At 43.7% G+C, this 21,935-nt stretch overlaps 3 protein-coding genes across 12 annotated transcripts in view; 1 reads left to right on the forward strand and 2 right to left on the reverse strand.

Annotated features, from left to right (window-relative positions):
• Positions 1-4,028: 4,028 nt before the first annotated feature.
• On the reverse strand, positions 4,029-13,398 carry dctn4 (dynactin 4). 3 transcript variants are annotated; one of them, XM_077006148.1, is made up of 17 exons: positions 13,178-13,398; positions 12,476-12,546; positions 12,175-12,353; positions 11,758-11,801; positions 10,513-10,620; positions 9,834-9,854; positions 9,204-9,277; positions 8,849-8,961; positions 8,277-8,386; positions 8,022-8,095; positions 7,868-7,922; positions 7,648-7,755; positions 7,440-7,537; positions 6,049-7,265; positions 5,652-5,918; positions 4,475-5,546; positions 4,029-4,362 (listed from the first exon to the last, which is right to left on the reverse strand). In XM_077006148.1, exons 1-14 carry the CDS (start codon positions 13,310-13,312, stop codon positions 7,049-7,051), a joined length of 1,407 nt encoding a protein of 468 aa, XP_076862263.1. In that variant the 5' UTR covers positions 13,313-13,398; the 3' UTR covers positions 4,029-4,362; positions 4,475-5,546; positions 5,652-5,918; positions 6,049-7,048. The 3 variants fall into 3 exon arrangements, with proteins under 3 accessions (XP_076862263.1, XP_076862262.1, XP_076862264.1); XM_077006147.1 differs by having other exon boundaries at positions 5,652-7,265; XM_077006149.1 differs by lacking the exon at positions 9,834-9,854 and having other exon boundaries at positions 5,652-7,265; positions 13,178-13,396.
• A 1,304-nt stretch (positions 13,399-14,702) lies between these two features.
• On the forward strand, positions 14,703-18,997 carry gpx3 (glutathione peroxidase 3). The gene is made up of 6 exons (XM_077006159.1): positions 14,703-14,839; positions 14,960-15,116; positions 16,111-16,261; positions 16,453-16,570; positions 17,973-18,072; positions 18,284-18,997. The coding sequence occupies exons 2-6, from the start codon at positions 15,033-15,035 to the stop codon at positions 18,497-18,499; spliced, it is 669 nt and encodes a 222-aa protein (XP_076862274.1). The 5' UTR covers positions 14,703-14,839; positions 14,960-15,032; the 3' UTR covers positions 18,500-18,997.
• Positions 18,998-19,481: 484 nt separating this feature from the next.
• The window catches only part of tnip1 (TNFAIP3 interacting protein 1), a 17,473-nt gene continuing 15,019 nt past the window's right edge, over positions 19,482-21,935 (reverse strand). For all 8 annotated transcript variants that reach the window (XM_077006150.1, XM_077006151.1, XM_077006158.1 and 5 more), the window contains exon 18: positions 19,482-21,935. This exon is cut by the window's right edge. The gene's annotated coding sequence lies outside the window, so the exon portion shown is untranslated.

The following is a 21,935-nucleotide window of genomic DNA, read 5'->3' on the forward strand; positions in this document are numbered from 1 at the left end:
AGCATTGTTGGATATTCAGCCTATATGAGTTATCAGCTCTTTAGAAATCTGTTCTGTTGATGATCCATTTCCACATAGTGGATGTTTTAGTAGTGTCAGCTGTTTGCAGCAGTGCATGTAACTGGTGCAATATGAATCTGAATGACTCACTTAACCAGTGTGCCCTGCTTACTGCACACACACTCGGACTGAAAGAGAGAAGACAATACTACTGATTTTTGCCCTTTCATGGTAATGACATGGTGAGGATGGATTTATCATCATCTTCTTCTTTCGTGTATGTTACATGCGATCAGACATAAACTCCATATTCCACAGCCGAGCCAGATGCAGGCACATGGCGGATGAAGAGCCTCCTTCCTGTTGAGAGAAGGTTTACATGTCAGCTACCCAAAATGCCCTGGGGGTTCACCGCAGTGGAGATTCAGGAGCTGGCAGATGTTTTCATCCCTGCGTTAGTGCACACCACCTCCATGACTACCGCTTGCTTTCTCTCTTCCTCTGTAGCTATGACCAGGGGTTAGAGGTCATCCATGCACGGGCCAGTCTCCTGTCGTCCTGCAATGGAATGAGGATCTTCTCATGTCCTCCAGCCAAAGGTAAAAGCAATGTGAACAAAATCAGAGGCTTGAAAATGAAAACAAATTAATCTCAATATAGTCAGAGCTGTTCACACACACACACACACACACACACACACCATCTTCGTGACACCAGGTCACCTCTGGTCTCAGCAAGAGAGGCAAGGGACGAGTGACACTGAAGATGTCTGACCTCATGGAACAATAACAGGATAGAGCTGTTTGGACAGTGGAGAACAGCAGTTCTGGAGAGCAGAGGAAAGAGCCCCACTGAGCCCAGAACCGCGTTCCGACCCGGGAGAACATCACTCAGGTCTAACCACCTCAGAGCAGCCCAGCGCAATAAACCCGCCTGCTGGACAAACACGGCCTTCCATGGCCCAGTAATAAAAGCAGCCACTTTTATCCCTCGCCACACACACACACACACACACACACACACACACAGCTCTGGCACATTATGTATCAACACTGTCTAGGAGGCAATAAAGCACATGTGTTTCCAGTGAAGAGAAGCACGATGGGTCTGTCCAATGGCTGCTTCACACACACATCCTGACCCAAAAACCTTCTAAGCAAGCTGGAGATATCACGCAGTCGCAAAAACCCAAACACTCCCAGCCCTGGCACGACGACGGTACACGTCACACTCCTGTCACGCTGGACACACACCAATGCTTCAGCTCACAACGGCTCTTTTGTGGAACCTGTGGATCCACTTTGAATGGGGAATGGAGGGAGAGACACAGAAGGAGCAAGACAGAGAGAGAGAGAGACAGAGAGAGATAGAGAGAGAGAGACAGAGTGTTTAGTCATTTAACAGAGCAGAGTAGGCATTCGTGATCAGAAACCCACGCCAGCTGTAACAGAGTCATTATGACGCTTTAGTGTAACTAGGCAACCATCAAGTCTTCTCTTTTCTCTGCTAAGTCATACATGGAAACATACAGCTTTCTCTCTCACACACACACACACACACACACACACACACACACACACACACACACACACACACACACACACACACACAACACGCCAGGGCACTGACGAGGCCTACAAAAATGAGTTCATAAGACGTCACCTCATGCAGAGTTTAGTAAAGAGCCCCGGGGTTTGGACAGCTTTTACAAAACAGCTCCAAACAACTTGGAACACCCCTGATTTTCTCAGCGGGGATTTTAAGACTTAAAATAACTTTTTGCAAACACATGATATAGTGTCAGCCATTCCCCATCGAGCATGAGGGTGCGGTATTCACTGTGATCTTGCTCTTCTGGACTGAGACTGATGTGTTTCCTGTAGTCACTCCTCCAGCTTGGAGGTCACAGCCACGAGTGCCCCCATCACCATGGGAACAACCTTGGTGTTAACCTTCCACATTGTATGGTCTTTTGGTCCCTGGTATTTCTTATTTTAGATGTTTCCATCACTCTGGACAGCCCCATTTATCACCGCTGCTGTTTTCTGCATCTCCTCTACTCTCCCGATGTCTCGGCTCACCGCTACGTGCTTAAACACTTGTTTTCCTCTGTTGATATGAAGACATAGTGAGTTCAAGATGGCTATCTGCACAGCAACGATACAGGAGGAGCACATGAGCAGACTCTCGAAAATGCACAAAAAACAGAAACGTGGCCAAAGATTTCGTAAACCCGTGGCCATACGAGTGGAGGTCTGGGAGCGATTTCTGTAGATCCAATCAGAGCAGATGAGGGGAATGATTCTGATCTCAGATCAGCAGTTAGACCCAATCAGACTTCCACATGTTCTTTGTTACATGTAGTTCTGACAAAAGACAAGTCTGCGGTTTTGGGTCTAGTTCTCAGGAGACATGTTTTTGAATCCCACTTCAGACTACAGTTCAGACAGGGAAGCACCCTGAAATTCCAGGATAATCTAGCAAATTCAACAGACAAATCCCCACTCTTCCTGTCAGATGTTTAGAGAAAAAGGAAATTATAAAAGATGTCAGGTGTAATATTTAAAGCTCCAAAGACGTACTGAGAACACACCCCTTAGCCAGAAAGGAAGACACTTATGTCAAGACCAAAACGCAGAACTTCCTCAGCCCTGTTAACAAGTCCCTGCAGGACCTCAGCCTGTCCCCTCACGTCTCCCAAACTACACACACATCTCTTCTGCGAAAACCTCGCCTTTGGTTGTAAAGGAAAACGTTTAATTTTTGGTGCAATACCACCACCTTGTGGCAGTGGCTGGGGGTGAACAAGCATCACTCTGGCTGATGAAAATGTATCTATCAAAGTTCAACTCCAGTGCCGAGGTCCAGGTCCTCCCGCCCTGCAAGGTCCATTCCCATAATGCCACGCTCCTGATACAGAGCTCATTACTGGCAACAGGAACATTCTGATGCACTAAGTCACATTGACCCAACATACACACAAACAGTTTATTTCTGAGTCCTGCACATCAAGAGTTTAATGATTTAAACCAGGGGTGCCAAACTCATTTTCACAGCGGGCCACATCGGCATAATCGTTACCCACGGAACTTATAAATGTACCTACTCCTTAATGTTAAATACCTCTGAATGTATTACTTATTCAAGTTACAAATATTACAGATTTGCGTAAATGTAAAAAAAATGTTTGCTTGTTGCTGTTATTATAACATAAATCCATCAAATGATCAAATATATCACATTTACTTTGTTCAAAACTTGAAATATCAAATTACTGTGAAAATAGCGAATGTGCTTCAAAAATGCTCCTTCTGAAAAAGACTGAAGCCCGGCGATTTCTTTAGCCACATCAAAGCAGCTTTTACTGCCGTTTCGTTTGGGGTTGTGAACACATTCTGTTGCGATCGCAGTTTGTTTTTTAATTCTTTGACAATTCGTCGTTTTTCTTGATGGCTAATTTTTGCATACTTAGCTCCGTGTTTGGTCGCAAAATGCCGACGTATATTGTACTCTTTGACATCCACCACCGCTTCATACCCGTTTTTCTCCTTAAGCACAAACATCGCTTCCCCACCTTTCTTGAAACACCCTTCTATCTGCATCAATGTTTCTCTTCCTGGACAATTTGGGGTCATTGTTTGTATTTCCCAATTACACTTATTGGGAAAATCGCATCGATATGGAAAACACTGCAGTGTCGAGATGCCGTCACTTCGCGGGTAACAATTGTGGGAAATATAGTTTTTGCTCACTTTTACTTGGCTCTCGCGGGCCACATTTGGCCAGCGGGCCAGTTTGACACCAGTGATTTAAACGGTCAGACTACAGTAAAGAAAGATACTGATTCACATCGAACTGCAGTTCATAATATTAGTGATGGGCAGACGAGGCCTCATGGGTGTATGGCACATTTCCCCAAACTGTGTCGACAGTGTTGAAACAGTGTTGCTGTATCACTTAATGGCGACATCTACTGGATTTAAAGAGTAATTGCAGGCAACTTCAATAAAAACGGGAAACGAACTGAACAAGGTTCATTCACAAGTTTTTATTTAGAAACATCAGCTGCTTTAAAATATTTGGGCTCAGGCGATTGCGCCGTTTACATACAATTTCTCCTGCTTTTGAAAAGACCCTTTCACAGGGCACTGATGATGACGGCGTACATAGATATTTCATTGCCAGTTTATATAAAGTAGGGTAATGAAGTCTGTGTTTCCCAGTATTTTAATGGATCCTGTGATCTTGGTGTGTTCGCCTCAGAGATGTACCTTTGTACCTCAATAATTGAATCAGTGGTAACATTTGATTTGTACTGGCTCTCCTTGACGTCCATGTCCAGCTGCTGCCACAGGTTGTCATCTGATGAATAAATGTAATGCATCTACATTACTAATTATGTATTTCTAATCACATGGAATGATTTGCAAGAATAATAAAATACAAATAAACACAATTAACAATCATGAAATACCTGAACTGGGAGCAGACGTTTGAGTTGAAGGTCCAGGTTGGTCATCTTCCATTTGTGTTGGTATAGCCTTTCTCATTTCTGCTGCGCACTCAGATTTTAATAGTTTCACTGCTTCATTGGCTTTTGACGCACTTAAGAATGCCATCGTCTTGAACCGAGGGTCCAGCAGTGTTGGTATTGTCATGACACTTAATGACTCCAGGTTGCACAGTGTTTCTAGCCGTCTTCTTTTAAGGTTTTCCACAAGATTAATAGCAATTTCCGTTGTTACATTTAATGCATTTCGTTGCAGTGAGTGGTGCAACATTTTAAGCATTGGGATTACTTTTGATCCAGACACTCTTTTTTCCTCAGAGAGCTCCACTGTTGCTTGATTAAATGGAGCAAGCACACGCAGCGTCTCCTCTATGATTTTGTAATCATCTGTAGTTAGCTGAGGTATATCACTTTTTAAAGAGGCCAGGGATACCAACACCGACTCCTTCTGTTCCACAATGCGTTCCAGCATTATATATGTGCTGTTCCATCTAGTTGACACCTCAGTCATTCATTTCTTCACTGGTCCTCCCATCTGTAGCTGAACTTGTGCCAGCATCTCTTTTGCTGTAGTACTGGTTCTAAAGTATGTTACTATCTGCCTTGCTTTATTTCGGACATCAGTGAGTGTCTCAATTTGGTCGCATGATTTTCAAACTGTTAAATTTAAAGAATGCGCTATGCAAATTGTGTGTCTGATTTGGAGCTTTTTGACACATGAAATTATGTTTGCAGCTGCATCTGTGACCAGACATGTCACTTTATCTGCAATGGCCCACTCCTCTATTAAGTTTGATTTTACTTGGGCCATATTTTCAGCGGTGTGCTGCTGAGGAAAGTGTTCCACTCCCAGCATTGATGTACACAATGTGTGGTTCTCACTGTCCACATAGTGACAAGTCACAGCCAGGTAGGCCTCCATGTTGATGGATGTCCACATGTCCGGCGTTAGGCTCACTGCAACTGCACTCTTCAGTTCTGTTTTTACTTGCTCCTTTTTCTCCTCATACCTCTGGCTAATCATGGTCTTGATAGCCTAACATTAGTAGCACAAATGGAGTACATTAATGAATGACAGCACAGAACATGCATATACGTTGTTAATGTGTATTACACCCATTCATCAGTTTGTTTCACGTACCTTTCTGCTTGGCAGAACATATGAGGGCTCAAGGAGTTGGAGCAGCTCTCTGAACCCCTTGTCTTCCACAAGGCTAAGCGGCTGACAGTCTGTAATTATCATATTCACTACAGCCTCATCAATCGCCTGCTTTCTGGAAGCACCAGGGTTGATCACGTGCGTGTCAAGCGGTTCTTCCTTCTCATGCCGGGCACGATAATGCCTCAGCATTGTGGAAGTGCTCCGGTTACAGTAAGACAGCTCATGGGAGCAAATCCTACATTTCACCTACAAAAGAAATAAATGTTAATTGTAATAAAGGTAAAAGTGAAACAATTAAAATAACCTTGATAAAGAAATTAGAATAACCCAAAAGAAAAATATCAACAGTGAAAACGAGAGCTGAATAATCATTTACCTTATTCTCAGTGATGAGATCAAAATGATCCCACACGGGAGAAAACTTTCTCTTCCTTGGTTGATCCATTGTATTTAATGACAAGCCAAAAAACCAATTCAACGCTAAGAACACAAACTCCATCCAACAAAACCCACAAACGTGTCGATACATTTTCTCCCTTATAAATACAATTTGGCGCGTTCACAACCAAACGATACAGGAACTGTGTCGGTCACGTGGTTTTCCTTACGCGCACCAACACGGGGTTTCGCCTTGTTTGCTCGGCACATGCGCCGAGGTTTCGGTGTCGTCAGACCCATCACTACATAATATGGCAATAAGACAGAAAGGTAAGTTTACTTGTATTAAATGAAAACAGTTTCACAGTGGTGTTTTATTCCCAGTTTTATTAGTGAATCACAGATTGATCTGTAATTGAGCTCAACTTTAACACAGAACTAATGTTTCACCACTAGCTTTGTAGAACATGTTAGCATTCTGCTCCAGATTAAAAGCAACATACAGCTTACAGTACGTCTATGGAGAGCACCACCGCAACTGGAGACCGACACAGCAGCAGAAAGCTTCTACTGGACTTCAGCCTATGGGAGGCCCTGTACAGAGTGGGGAGAGGTCCCAGAGTGGGGACAGGAACCAGCGTGGGGACGTTTACCGTACGTGGGGGTGGGGGAGCTAGCTGCATGCAGGAAAGCCTGGGGCAGGAGAACACAGACAGTGAGGCCTCGCAGGACACCTCAGAGATGTGGAACTGTGTGGGGAGGCTGTAGTGTATGGAGATGTACCAACTGTTGTATTTTTCTAATGGCATTAAGCACTTCAGGGAATTATTAGGGTCTAGAGGAGATGGAGACGACAGACGTATTAATAAAGATCATAATTCTCCCTTCAGCTGACATGATACACATCCCTAGTGTTCCTGTTCAAGCAGTGGGCTTAGGCTTGAGTCTGCATGTTCATGTGTGCTTGTGTGTGTGTGTGTGTGTGTGTGTGTGTGTATTCAGGCAGCCAGTGGGCCCAGACTGAGTTCCACATGGTGCGTGAGCCAGATGACCTCGTCGGGCGTGTTCTCGCCCTCCTCGCTGGGCCGCACAGGGGTCGCCAGGTTGCGGAAGTCGTGCCGCATCTTAATGGCCACGGTGACATCACCCTCCTCACGCTGGGGGATCACTTTGATAAAGAAGCCAATTTTATTGGACTTCCGGAAGGCAACAACACTGCAAGGAGAGAGGCAAAATGAACACACACACACATACCTCAGCGTCAGTTCAGCCTTACCATGGCTAGGCGAACACTTTTTACTCCGGTGTGGTATTTGCGCGGTGTGTCTTACTCCGGTGTGGTATTTGAGCGGTGTTTTACTCCGGTGGTATTTAAGTGGTGTGTCTTACTCTGGGTCATCCTGGAAGTCTTGTGGTTCTGCCAGCTCGTCATATTCCGCCGCAGCGTCCTTCCCTGCTAGGACCAGCTGCTTGGCTGGCACCATCACCTGTGCGCACACGTGTGAACACAAACTCAGCACTGCTAACAACACACCGTGTTTAGCATCACTCCAGTAAACCGCGTCCAACGTGCATTCAGAGAGGAGCAGGTAACTACCTGGGCCGTGCTGCTGAGGTCATCAGGGTCGCCCTCCTCGCAGGTGAACAGGCTCACATGGGTGACGCTCTCCACTGGGTTGGTGAGGGTCAACAGCACCTGAGACTCCTGCCAGGTAAAGGGTGGGGCAAACGTGTGGGGTGGGGTGGGGCACACAATTAGTGATGCAGGATATCATGTTATGGAAGTGTTTGTGAGCAACGTCAGGACGCAAGCGCACCTTCATGTGACGCAGGTTTGGAATGGACATGATTCTCACTTCAGGGATGTAGCTCCTGCCAAATCAAACGGCACCATTACTGACAGCAGGGGAAAATGCACCATCACCGATTACACAATGTGGGCAACCAGCAGGGCTGGACGGCTCAACTCACACTGCAACCAGCTGGATTTTGAACTTGATTGATGTTGGATTGAACTCTGGCTTGCTCAGATTGTGCTCACATTTCTGATAAACAGGACATGCAGCCATTAGAAGGGGCATTAAATCAGTGTGTGCCCTTATATGTACAAGCACATGGGTAGTTTTACATAGTGTTGGCTCGTGCTTAAGGTGTGTAAGGAGCGTGTGAGGTGTGTGTGTGTGTGTGTGTGTGTGTGTGTGTGTGTGTGTGTGTGTGTACACAAACCCTGCAGCGCAGTGAGCGTTTCATTAGTAGGTGCTTGTGTTTAGGGTGCAGCTGTGATGTTCCAGCAGGCTGGAAATCTGGCAGGAGCAGCCTCTGATGAAGAGTAGTCACTGAGAGAGAGAGAGAAAGATGGAGAGAGAAGGGGGGAAGAGTGACAGAGAGAGGGAGAGAGATGGGAAGAGAGGAAGATAGACAGAGACGCAGTGAGGGGGGGGGAGACAGAGACGCAGAGAGAGAAAGAGAGAGAGAGGGAGGGAGAGAGGGATAGACAGAGAGAGACACACACACACACACACACACACACACAGAAGGAGAATATTGGTTTTATCTGAAACTACATAAGCCGCCACACATAAGCCCATATTCACTAGCCCATAGCCCATATTCACTAGCCCATATTCATTAGCCCATAGCCCATATTCACTAGCCCATAATTATTAGCCCATAGCCCATATTCACTAGCCCATAATTATTAGCCCATAGCCCATATTCACTAGCCCATATTCATTAGCCCATAGCCCATAATTATTAGCCCATAGCCACTGGCCTGTCTGAGCACAGAGAGCACCAACCTTCAGTGAGACTGATTGGGCGGGTGTAGCAGTCTTCAGGGAGGGGCTCCACCTCATCCAACGCCTGGGCGGGGTCAATACTGACTTCTTTCTGCTCCTCCCCTTCCTTCAGACTACAGCATCACACACACACACAGGACATAGGGTGAGACACACAGTATCAAGTACAACATGTTCCTCTGTAATAACAAGAACGACTCCTTGAATTACCATTCTTGTATTCTAGTGGAGGACATGCTGTACTAAATAGAGACAATTTAATCTGGAACTGATTTGTTTACAAAATAACAAAAACGGGATCTCTCCTGCATAAAGAGCCACACCTAAGGGTTCAGAGAGCAAAACAGATACTCACGACAGGCCGTAGAGGGCGCTGATGGGCGCACCGCTCCTCTGCCTCTGGAGCCGGGTACCCAGCCCATATTTCTCCTTCCACACAGAACCACAAGCCACATCAAGCCAAACTCATCTATCACAACTCTGATACAACAATCAATAAACAGGCAGTGAAACCAAAATAGTTTATCTGGTTTAATACAGAAGAAAGTTAACAGTGTTCATTAGTAACGACATCTTTGGCTTGTATACTGAGAAATGTTATCATTTAACAAAAAACAACGTGGTTATGAAGTATCATCTGCTAATGATACAAAAAAATCAACAACTAACTGCTTTAAAAGTAACAGAAAAAAGCCACAGTAGGTGACCCATAATCCTACTGCCTCTTGCCTTGTTAACAGAAGAGCGCTTGTATGTCATCACCCTACATGTGCCTAAGAGCAGCTAAACATGCCCACAGCCCTTATTAAGGCTCATGGGATCAGCCAAGCCAGGGGACACAGAAGTGAACAGAGGACAGAGCACCCCAAGGACCACATCGCACACTCCACACACAGAGTGTCAGTGTGTTACACATACACACACACGCACACAGACACACGCACAAACATATTACTGTCAGAGTTGCTGAAAAATGAGCACTCACCACCACGTGAATAGTGTGTTGCTGTGAAGGTGTGGGGGGGGAGGGGGCGCGTGCACAAGCAAAGAAAAACAAGAGAAACAGGAATGTGAACGCAACCCGCAGGACATGGCAACCCGCAGGACATGGCAACCCGCAGGACATGGCAACCCGCAGGACATGGCAACCCGCAGGACATGGCAACCCGCAGGACATGGCAACCCGCAGGACATGGCAAAAGTGCAGTCATGAAATCAGGTAGGCAGAGCCATACAGGGCTAGAAATTAACCACAGGATTGTGTGTTAAGAGGAAAATAAGACAAGTGCATTGGAGTCTTACATTCATTTATGTTAATTTATGTTAATTTCAGACCCTGCATTAATAATAGCAATAAAAGCAACAATGGCACCAACACCAATAACAGTGACAATAATAATAATATTAATAAGAAGAAACTGATGAGCTGTTTCCAACATGGAAGAACTGTTAATGTGTCAGCATGTGTGGTATTTAGTTTGCAAAACAAAAGCATTTAAAAGAAAAAAAAACAGTGAAAGCACCAGCTTTTAATCAGCCACTGTAGGCTTCATGCAGACAGGGATGCTTTAGCTCTGTAGGAGTTCACTAAAAATAGGCGATTTTACCTGACGTGTTGTCTGGTCAACGTGCGTGTATGTGTGTGCGGGAGCGCTAGTATGTACCGAGAAGGCCTGAGGCAGGAAGGGACGTCTCCTGGAGAGCTTCTTCCTGTCTCTCTCCAACTTCTCCCTCTGGGCCAGCTGCTGATAATACTCGATCAGCTTATTGATCTGGGGACCAGGAAGCACAGGCACACACGCTCACTCGTACAGACGTTCTACTTCAGGAAGGAGGACACATCGTCCACACCACGGGTTGCTACTCCTTGGCCCACACGGCCGAGCTGGTCCCCGTTCAAGGACAAAAGGCATCACTGCGGGACGGATGTGGTCGCAGGTTTAAGGCAGCAGACCGTAAGCTCAGGACACTCCTACTCATTTGGCAGGCGTGAGGATTAAGGGACGTGATGTCTGAACCGTGAGTAAGGAGGCAAGGATGGTGTTACTGTGCTGATTTGGCCATGACGCACGTAGCCAAAGAGAACACTTTCTGCCTGGAAGTGGCCACACACTTGCTGTTCTTGTGCAAGCTTTGCATCGTTTGCTGACCTTGGGATAGTCAGATAAGGCATTCTGGGAGTAGAGTGTGAGTATCATCCTGCACAACTGTTTAATTTGTGCACAAAACAGCAAGAAAATAAAAAAAAACTAAAACACAATGTGCTCCCACTTACTGATGAGACCCAGAAGGTCCATGTGGTTACTTAGGAATAGCTGATATGATGGGTTTTCCTTTCTCTATTCTGATATCTCTCTCTATTCTATTCTGACATCAGGTTAACCGGGTGATGCCCAAGATCCGTTTTTTCATCAAATCTGGCAATACTGAAGAACGTCAAAATGTAATAGCATCTCGCCCCCAGATGAAAAGCTCGGTGACAGATATTCATTGGTCTAGACATCAAGGAGAACAGGATCTTTGCGCTAACATTAATCTTGTCTTCGAGTCCTGCTGTCAGGGGGCCATTCAGTGCCCCATCTTTCAATGAGTCACTGTGAAGGCAACACCGCATGCTTTTTCTTAAAGTGGTATCCAATCTCACTAGCTCTGTCACATGCCACATATGTCATGCTTTTGATACCGAGTGAGTCACCTGACCTACAGACCCCCTCCTTCTGACTAAAGCCAGATCATTACAAGTGTATCCTGCCTAAATGTCTTAGGCTTCAGACATGGGGCAGTAGCAGGGTGCTGACCCCCGGAGGTCAGTGTGAAGCCTTCCGTTCCCTCCTCACGTCACCGTGCTAAGCAGATGAGCCCCAGCGTTGCCAAAGGAGTCTTTATCATCCCCAGAGGTCTGCACTTACCCTCTGAGTGTGAGGGTTCTCCGGTTCCTGCCACCCTCCACTGGCTACAGCACAGAGAAGAAAAATACAGTAACTAATTTTTCAATCCCATGATTGTGGGATACAGGAACAAAGAGATGAAGTTGGTTTTTTTTAAGGCCATCTATAAAATCACATATGAAATAAATGGGCAACTGTAAACATTATGTTAACACACACTCACTATATCATCTATTCCTTTCAGTTCTTACAGTATGCAAATACATTAATTCTCTACCATATTTTAAACTTTGTAAAATACATAATATTGCTTTGTTAGATTTAAAGGTAGCATATCTATTTACAAAAAAGCATCAGAGACAGACACAAAAACTAATGTGATGGGAGCGTCTCTTTCTGCTTTCTAACGGCTGTCTGGGAGCAGAGGCGGTGACATACCCACAGACTTGTCAGCCATGCCCACGTCTCTTGACGTCCAGCGGCAGAATCCACAGGCCAGGTAGTAAGCCTTCTTCATGGTAGTCTTCGTCGGATCGTCGGGAAGTGGGGCGGGGATGTTGGTGGCACGTGTGGATAGGGTGTGCATGCAACATGGGCAGTCGAAGCAGTTGGCACACCTAGAACATAGACATCAAACAGCTGTCAGCGATGGCTTGATTACAGGACAGATAAGCTGCCAGTGCTGGACTTTGAAGGAAGCAGAACTTTTGTTTCCATTCTGAACCTATGAAAAATACACCTGTTCTTTTTGAGCTTCGCCTCGGCGGAGGGCATGTTCTCCAAACAGCTGGGACAGTAATGCGAATCCACCTGCAGACAGGAAATGACACTCGACAATTACCTAACCAGATATGATAACTCTCTTAAACTCCACCAAGCCGTAGCTAATTGAAAACTGTGATAAATCAAACAGCATTTCAAACATTTGTTGACCTTAAAGATATCACAAACTGAAGGAGCCAGTTAACTAGCAAGCACAATATCTTCTCGCCGGGTGTGGTGTTTTCCACATCATTAGCAAGCTAGCTTAGTTAGCAACAGAACAATCTACATAGCTTGTTCAAACACGAACGTGTTTACTATTTATATTATTTTTCACCAAGCAATACAAGTCCTTCCCTGCATAAAACATAGTTTATGCTAATAATTTCTCGAAAACAGATCAAATGTACGCCTAGACTGCTAGCTAGCTAACTACGTAGCCATGTCTAGAACGAGAAGTCAATAAGAGACTAGAATGGACACATGACGCGGCCAATCGAAAAAGCGGGTTTTCTACAAAATGCATGACTGACACATAGAGCAGCCAATACAATATCAGGACAGTTGAAAAGTGGGCGGGCAAAAGCTGACTTTGGTCGCTAGCTTCCAAATTAGCACGAGTAAAACGGCCTCGTAACGGCATCGTTATCGAGCTGAAAACGCCAAATACGATACTTACTTCGTGCGACACGCATTCCAAAGACCGTAGTTCACTGCAATAGCGGCAAAAATACAGTTGAGAAAGAGGAGCGCGAATCTTTTTGTCGCCACGAACAAGATAAAGCACTCTCTCTGGCTGCAGAAGGGACGCCATCTCTGAAAGATGTGGGCGATGAGCGACTACGTCTGTCCCGACTGCTGGAGTCAACACCGCCCCCTACTGGACGCACCCGTAGAGTTCAGCGTGTTTCCCCACCGAAACACATAGCTACAGTATGCTCCGGCCAAGCAAAATAAAACATAAATATCCTTCAGATGCTTTGACGTCATTACGATATATTTACTCACGTTTCGATTACTAAATAGTTAACACATTTATTCAACATGTAGCATACCTAATGCATGACTTAAACCACAGTGTTATGGTTGTGTCACAACAATGTATAAGGCATTGACCATAATCTATGATTAAAACGATGTAACGTTCCCTAACGGGGTGGACATTTGTCCTCGGACGCATGTGAAACATTTGGTGCACATAAATCGATTATATTAGCTTATTCGCGATCTCTGTTTCTGGTGACAAATGCGATCGCTCTTTAACGACGTTAAATTACAATGTGATTGTTTAGCCAAAAAGGTTCCGTATTGGCGATCATTTTAGACGTTACCGTCTATCTCACCCGGGCCAGAATTTCTAGTTTCAGCCAGATATGGTAAAGTCTAAAATCACAGTGTCAGAAATCACATCAGTATGTATATCGTACTTTGAACACGCCTTGATCCTTTTAATATCACCGAGGTTAAAAGAAAAATGCTGTAAATAATATTTATGCATTTTTACCCAATTATCATCAGGAGTTTATTAAAGAAAAAATTGCATCAAGTGTTTTATTTTCATTCTGTGCATTATCATGACCCGTTTCAGCCTGTTCAGTCAGCCTATGTTTGAGTTTGTGTATGTGTGTGTGTGAAAGACAGAGACCAGTCCTCATTTAAAACATTCACTCGTGAATTTCTTTACATTACAAGCTTCTTGAAACCAAGAATAATATTCTTATCAGTTTGAATAGTCATGTAATAAGGTAAGTACGTTTTAAAGAGCACACTGCGTGATGTCAGTGCAGCGGAATGATTCGCTCGATAAACAGAAGGGAGTTGGTAGGACACACTCAGGGGGTTGACGGATGATAAATATAAGAGAGCTCAGCTAATGTTTTGTTCTATGGCAACACAAACCTTTAAAGCGTTTTGTTATGCTGGGTTGGTTTTAATCACTTCTCTTTCGCCAGGGTACCGCGGATTACTGCGCATGAAGAGTCGTTGATGAATTTGCATAGGTGTTTCATTATTCCTGGACATGCGCTGCTTTTATAAATGTCATGTTAGTTCATTGCTTTTAGCGGGACGGTTTATTGAAAGTGTACGTCCTAGAGATCTGTTACCCAAGGGAGTTCAGCTCCAGCCCTAATCTTGCACACCTGTACTTAACAGTCGAATCAAGATGCAACAGATGGGTGTAATTACCTGGAAGGTATGCGTTAAAGTAGGACTGAACTCATCTAAACTGTAGATCTCCACCATCGGTCGTGGGTACCTTTGCACTAGGTTGTTGTTATTAGTTTCTAATTAACCTAGAAATAAATATTGATACAGAGCAATACAGACATCACACCTGAACGTGAGTGACATTGCTGGAAAAAAAAACATTGTAGCTGGCTAAGGGCTGGAACGTGAATCATGTTATTTCCAAGCCCGTGACGTGCTTCCCCCCCCCCCCCCCCCCCCCCCCGTCTGTAAGCGAGGAGTCTCGTCGAGTACAAAAGGACACATCATTCAGATGATTTAGAGACGTGGGGCAGACCGTTCTCCCAATGGAGGCCCAGAAGCAGCTCTGGGTCTCTCTTCTTGTTCTTGTGGGTTTACTACAACCCATCAGTGGAGGATCCAATATGCAGGTAAGGAAAAATCTAGGATACATTTGATGTTAATTCTGATAAATATTCTAATTATAATGTTTAGTTAACTAGAGTGGGTACTGGCGGTAGAGGGCAAAGTTAAAATGTAACCGAAAACTAAATCTGCTGGTCAAAGTATTTCAGGTTTTGAATATTAAGTTGATTGCACGTTTCAAAGCTTTTCCTCTTCGACTCAATAACCCGACGGTAGATGTGTTATTCTGTGAGCACACGCGCAATAACGCGGTGGCAGGTGCGACACTGCACGTTGCTACAGTAACTGTCTAAAAAAATAAGGACTGCGTGACGAGGACGGGCGCGTGCTGTCAGTTTTCCTACCAGCATCATTTATATATGTTGAAAATAACCGTTCAAAGCTTATTCGTTTCCTACTTCTCTTGCATAAGAGGTCTTCTAACTAGCTATTAAAATGTGCGTTTCTTGGCACTCCCTGCACCAATGCAAATAGTTGATTTTGCCATAGGTTTTGGTCTTTATAAATATAGGCTACGAACCAACGAGGACTAGTTATATTGGACATTAGTAACAATCGTTAATTTGTTCTTCGTCCACTGAAACTGTTTTGGGAATATTGACCAAAGGTTAGCCTACTGCAATGTTTGTATAGGCCTATTCCCTTTTATATTTATCTTGGATGAGGGTCATGTTGTAACTGGAATAGTGAGTCATTTTAAAGCTGTAACTGGAATATAGTTCTGTAGTCATATGGTGTTTACGTTAGTTTCATGGGATCAAGTGGGATCAAGTTCATGAAACGTATATAGTCAGCAAACAAAAGCAATTGGCTTCAAAATATGAAATTCTGTATATTCTACTGGTTCCTACACCCAGATGTCTGGAGGCAGTGAAGCTGCATAAAGGGTCAGGGTAGTCATTCTGTTGCTTTTAAATGGCATACATGTGTGTTTTATTTTTATATATATTATAACCTCCCATGTCTGTAGAATAAAGGAGAATTACATCTTTCTTCTAGTTGTGTGATCGCAATGTGGATGGCTCCATATTTGATTATGGGGTGAATGCCTTAAATGAAAGCCTGTACATTCCCCTGAATCAGTATGCTGGGAAGTACGTCCTCATCGTAAACGTGGCCACCTTCTGAGGACTCACCTTTCAGTACGTCGGTAAGGGCTACAGGGGACAATCCTTCTATCAGACTTATTTTCTTGCTGATATTAAAGCCAGGTCAAAGGTTTAGGAAGTGCATGAAGGGTCCTTCTCACTGGATAGAGTAGTAGAAAAACTCCCATTCTGGGAAGCACAGGATGTCTCTCCACAAAGATCCATCTGGTGCTCTGATGTTTGTCTCCGTCAGAACTGAATGCACTTCACGATGAGCTGAAAGGTCATGGGTTCACCATCCTCGGATTTCCTTGCAACCAGTTTGGGCTTCAAGAGCCAGGGAGCAACAGCGAAATCCTGCCCACTCTGAAGTGAGTAGTACATAAAAATGTAACATGGCATGAAATGAGTCATGACTGAAATGCCCTGTTCCATCAGTCAGTTGGTGGTCTTTAATTACAAAAAGGCAGTTTGTTAACAGGAAGGTCACTTTCTTAATGGCTTATGTCCTTGCAAAAGCTGGTCATCTCCTTCCATCGTTCTAAGCCCTGATGAGTTTTGTCCTCAACACTTCATAATCAGATGACATTGCAGGTCATCTTGCAGCTTATCTACCATCATCAGAGATGGTAGAACAGCCCCGTCGACAGGGGGGGACAACCGGGTCTATTGTCCCGGGCCCCAGGGCCAGGGGAGCCCATCAAAGAGCACAGCAATTTATTTTTTATTTAAAGTCTATAATTTTTAAATAATCTTAATCTTTCATTAATATAAAATTCTGTACTTAAAATAAGCTCAATGACTAAAATATATGTTTTTTTACCTATCTGCATATTTTCCATTAAGTGCATACACCCCCGCCTCCCACCGAAAAATGGTTTGATTCAGCGACCGTGACTGGCTGGTACCCGTCCAACAGCGGGAAATACAGTGGTGGATAGTTAAAGTAAATACAGAAATCTGGAGCGCAGAAAAGAAAGGAAATTGCATTGTGTTCCAGGTTTGAAAAATGCTGGAATTTAGGCTAAAGTACTTGAAAATGCTTGAAATTGTAACTACTTCGTTTCACAACAAATATCTGTCTGACTGAACAGTTATCTTGTATTACGTTAACAAATACAAGCCTCTTGTAATTGCAGGACGAAACACGAGAGAATGCGAAGAAGTTAATATTGGACGTTTTGAAAATAAACAACCATTAAATAATGTGATAAAAAGCAAATTATTTCGAGTATATGTATAAATATTTAACTTATTTAAGTTTAACGTGCTGGAAAATATTGAAATGGACCTTTAAAGTGACGTACAAGTGTTTTATTTCCACCTTAAAAAGGTGTATGAACCCTGCAAACATGACTTTGTTTATTGCGCTGAAGCGCGGCGCGCGCGAACTTACAAAAGTCAGAGGTGCACGACCTCGCGAATCGACTGTGAGCCACTGCGATTACGTCATTTCGCCTCGCGCAGCTCGCGACGCGTCAAGTATAAACCAGTCAGCTGTCAGAAACAGCTTTGATGTGTGGCTATATTATATACTATATGACCTAACACAAGGATTGTCTGCTACAGAGAAAATTCAAATGACGTGCGGGGGGGGGGGGGGAAATGAAACTTTCTTGTCCCGGGCCCCAGCAAGGCTGTCAACGGGCCTGTGGTAGAACATAACATTCTAAAAAGGAGCTGTTTATTCACAGGGTTTGGAAAAGACGTGGTGTGCTTGCCATCGAGACACACCTTTGACACTACACCAAGGCATTTTTCTGATTTTCACAGGCATGTGCGTCCAGGAAATGGATTCGTTCCAAACTTCCAGCTCTTCGAAAAGGGCAATGTGAATGGAGCAAATGAACAGGGACTATTCACCTTCCTGAAGGTAAACGCAAAGCTGAAACTGCCCATTTGTCTTAAACCTATTACATTTCATGTCTCATGTAACTGTTCCATCAGCCTTGGCTAGAAGTCAAAATGTTGATTTAAGATGTAGAACCACGACTTTACCATATCTGAAACCCAAGTTGGCAGATTAAATTTAAGTTAAATTAAGATCGGCTTAAAGTAATCCTTCCTTTCTTGACCTCTTCAAGAATGCCTGCCCACCTGTGGGTGAAAGCTTCGGAAACCCCATCAACAGACTGTTCTGGGAGCCCTTAAAGATATCCGACATTAAGTGGAACTTTGAGAAGTTCCTGGTGGATCCAGCAGGGAAGCCTGTAAGGAGGTGGTTTCCCAGGGTGAATGTCTCCGAAGTCCGAGCTGACATCTTAAAACTCTTAAACAGTCAGCAATATTCCAAACATTAATTGACTCCTGTATGGTAATTTTATGATTGCTCCATTGAGATGTCACAGTTGGAGGTTAATGTATTTAAATATAAATTAAGTGTTTTAGAAGTGTTAGTTCTTTACTCCCTGTCCTGGAAGCTCACAGAACTGAGTAGTCTCCCCCCCCAAACTATAAAGGGCTTGAGAGATCATTGTCAAGCCCTTCATAAGTAGGGAAAGTGCTAATACACAGTGAAGTGGTTTTCCAGGACTGGTGGGTTATGGATACTGCTTCCTGTAGGTGGAGTGTTTCCCGGAGCAGGGCGCAGTGGTAGATCTGGAGACTGTGGTGTGTTGATGAAGGTGAGGTTTTAAAGCAGACCCTCTGCAAAGCCTGACTGGATAATGGGTGACCCGGAGTAACCTTTCAGTGCATTCAGGGTGCTCTGAGTCTACTCTGCCACACCCACTCTCCTGAGAGCCCTGTCCATCCCTGCTCCAGTCTATGTGGGTGTCCTCAATAAAGCATTCAGCACATGTTGGCCTCTGTTCGTTTTTCTCTCGTCTTGCCTGCTCTGAAAACTTGGTAATCAAAAATGAACTTTTAAAGTTCAGATGTCGCATTTTACAAGCAGGCCTTGCAATTTGTGTATGTGTGGAAGTAAGGTTTCCCCATCTCCGGGAGAACGAGCTGTCGGGACACTTGGACTCCAGCCTGTTGTGCAGGCCTGGATTAGGAGGGTTTGCTCTCCAGGCTGGGGAAGCCAGTAATGGCAGACCTTTCCCAGCATGCCTCAGTACCACCAGCATTCAGATAGGAAAAAAGAAGGAAAACAAGTCACACAACACTGACACATCTAAATGCACCCTGTTATTTTTAAATATATTTTTCTTTGTTGGTAACAAATGCTATTGTGAGGCAATATCAATATCAGAGACCCATTAGCAGGGTTTCCCCCCAGGGTATCGTGCTCACCAGTACACACAGCCTGTTCCATCCACTCACAACAAAACCTCAGTGTACTGCAAATGAACTTTTATTTTGAAAAACAAACACATTAAATTCTACCCAAGTTACTGTTTAAAATCGGAATTAACTTTGAATATAAATGATTAAAACATTCTGGTGGTCTGGCCTACAATCTGTATACTCAGGTCAACCTTAAGAACGCTACAGTGACACTATTGTGACCAACTGTGGGTCGAAGTATATAATGTTGGTTTCTTCCATTACTGGTTAACATACAGGTGCTGCAGTAAGGATAGTTTCTCTTCATCCATGTGTAATTATGAAAACATTAATTTATTAGCTCATTTCTACCAGTATTTGTTCAGCAAACATTTACTGTTTTGTTTTTAAGTGGCCATGAGGTAACCTCATCTCTGTTATACAAGCCTGTTTTCTGTATTTGAATAGAAACCTATGAATGAACAGAGAAAAACTTGGTATGTTTTTTAAAAGATCTGAATGAGATTTGGTTGTTTATTTTTTGGACTAAGCAGTCTGGGGAAACCCTACTTACTAGGCATTACAAACTTCACGTTTCAAAGACATCAAGGAATTGTGTACGGACATATCAACCACAGAACGTGCTGGGAAATCTTTGCATTTCTGGAATACATTCTGGAGGTTGGGACATTTAGAATATATTTATTCTGCTAATCAAATACAAAAGATTAACACGAGATGTGCTTTGACCCTAATCAGGAGAGGAGGGAGGGGGTGTCACTCCAAAAAGCACAAAACTACCAACCAGTAAATTACAGTAACCGATAAATAAAACAAACAAAATCCAATTTCCATTCAGCTCACAGAACATTTCAACTCCTATGCACTGAGACAAACCACTTGTCTGGATCTACAGAAGCATATAAAGGCCCAAACCCGCCGCTATTTACAGTTCAGATAAATGCTGCATTATGATCTTAGAAAGAACAAAAACCAACAAACCAAACATTTTTGCAATTCAGACAGTTCAGCTTACAGCAGTCAAGGGCATCAGGGCAGCAGGGTGGTCAGAACGCTGCCTCTGTGCTGGGTCCAGAACAGGCTGTTCATGCTGTAGTGTGCAGGGGCCCAACCTCACACCAGACCCCACCTACAGCACGGGCACCCAGCCGTGAGCCCATCCTGGACCTGTTTGCCTTTCGAACCAACTGCTATGGGAGATCAGAGCTCCTCTCCTCGGCTCCGCCCTTAATGAGGAGGAGGAGCTGCTTTCACATGGAATCAGGGCTGGGTTTGTTTTTTTTTAAGGGGGCGGGGCAACGTGTGCATCTGTGTCAGCACAACACACAAACACTCTAACCGCCCTTCAACTGCCACAGGACACAGTGGAGATATGAACCACGCACCAAGTACATCATTACTAAGACTATGAATCACACGCCATCACTGTACCAGTCAAAATCAATAGATCGTTAAAGAATTTGACTGTCATCACATCCATTTGCAACAGCAGGTACACATACTAGAACAAATAACTAGCATGAAGAATAACAAAAGAATGGATTCATCAGCGTTAACCGGGTCCCAATCTGGCAACCTAAAGACAATTACCCAGCTGTAAAACGCGTGACCCAGTGACCGCTAACTTCATGGGTGACATCAAGAACGGTCAAGTCATCCCGTCATTTCCTGGTGGAAAGGCAATGCTGATGTCCCAACATGGGAAGGTTTGACAAGTGTATATGGCTTTTGTAAATGAGAGGTGAGAGGTCATTAGAGTCACTGGTGACTGGAAAGTGGGCGTGGCTACCAGTCATCGCAACCAATGGCAACGGAATAAATAGATACATTCTATTGTGGTACGTTTTCAAGACAATTTACCCACAGAGTTACCGGACGACTTCCGAATTACAACATTCTCAATCTTCAGTTCACATATAAAAACTCAGCCAATAGCATATGAGAGCGCACACACAGGAAATAATAATTTTAAAAATCCCAGCGGCAGGAAGCAGTTGCTTAGATTAACCATGCTATTTATTTGTCAATACAAGAAGGTTAACTCCGTTAGTAAATAAACATGTTAAAGTTTTCGTTTCAGAAGTGCTTTAATAACACTTGATAAAATTTTCTGGTCCTCATTGAACTCTGCAGGTATATTGTCTTAATTGTTTTGATCCTTTCATTCATTAAATAACCAACTTCAATTCCTGCATAGAATTACTGTATATAAAGCAGAGTTTAAACCTCAATAATATTAAAAAGGTAAAACAATAAATGTGTATATATAGAACTTTTTCATAATTTGCCAGAACAGTGTTTCACAAATAGGCTTATAAAACTTAAGTATAAACAAAATTTTATCATAGAGAGATGTGTGTGTGTGTGTGTGTGTATATATATATATATATATATATATATATATATATATATATATATATATATATATATATATATATATATAATATACACACACCCACATAAACACCCACCCACCCACACCCACACAAACACACACACACACAC

This window comes from Brachyhypopomus gauderio, chromosome 5, assembly GCF_052324685.1.
Source record: "Brachyhypopomus gauderio isolate BG-103 chromosome 5, BGAUD_0.2, whole genome shotgun sequence".
NCBI classification, from domain to species: Eukaryota; Metazoa; Chordata; class Actinopteri; order Gymnotiformes; family Hypopomidae; genus Brachyhypopomus; species Brachyhypopomus gauderio.

Excerpts from the sequence above, each read along its gene's own strand:
- dctn4 (XM_077006148.1), bottom strand. The coding sequence starts at position 13,312 with ATGGCGTCCCTTCTGCAGCCAGAGAGAGTGCTTTATCTTGTTCGTGGC. Across the intron at positions 8,096-8,276 it reads AACGCTCACTGCGCTGCAGG|AAATGTGAGCACAATCTGAG; the intron begins GTTTGTGTACAC and ends CCTGTTTATCAG. Across the intron at positions 7,756-7,867 it reads CAAACCTGCGTCACATGAAG|GAGTCTCAGGTGCTGTTGAC; the intron begins GTGCGCTTGCGT and ends TTTACCTGGCAG.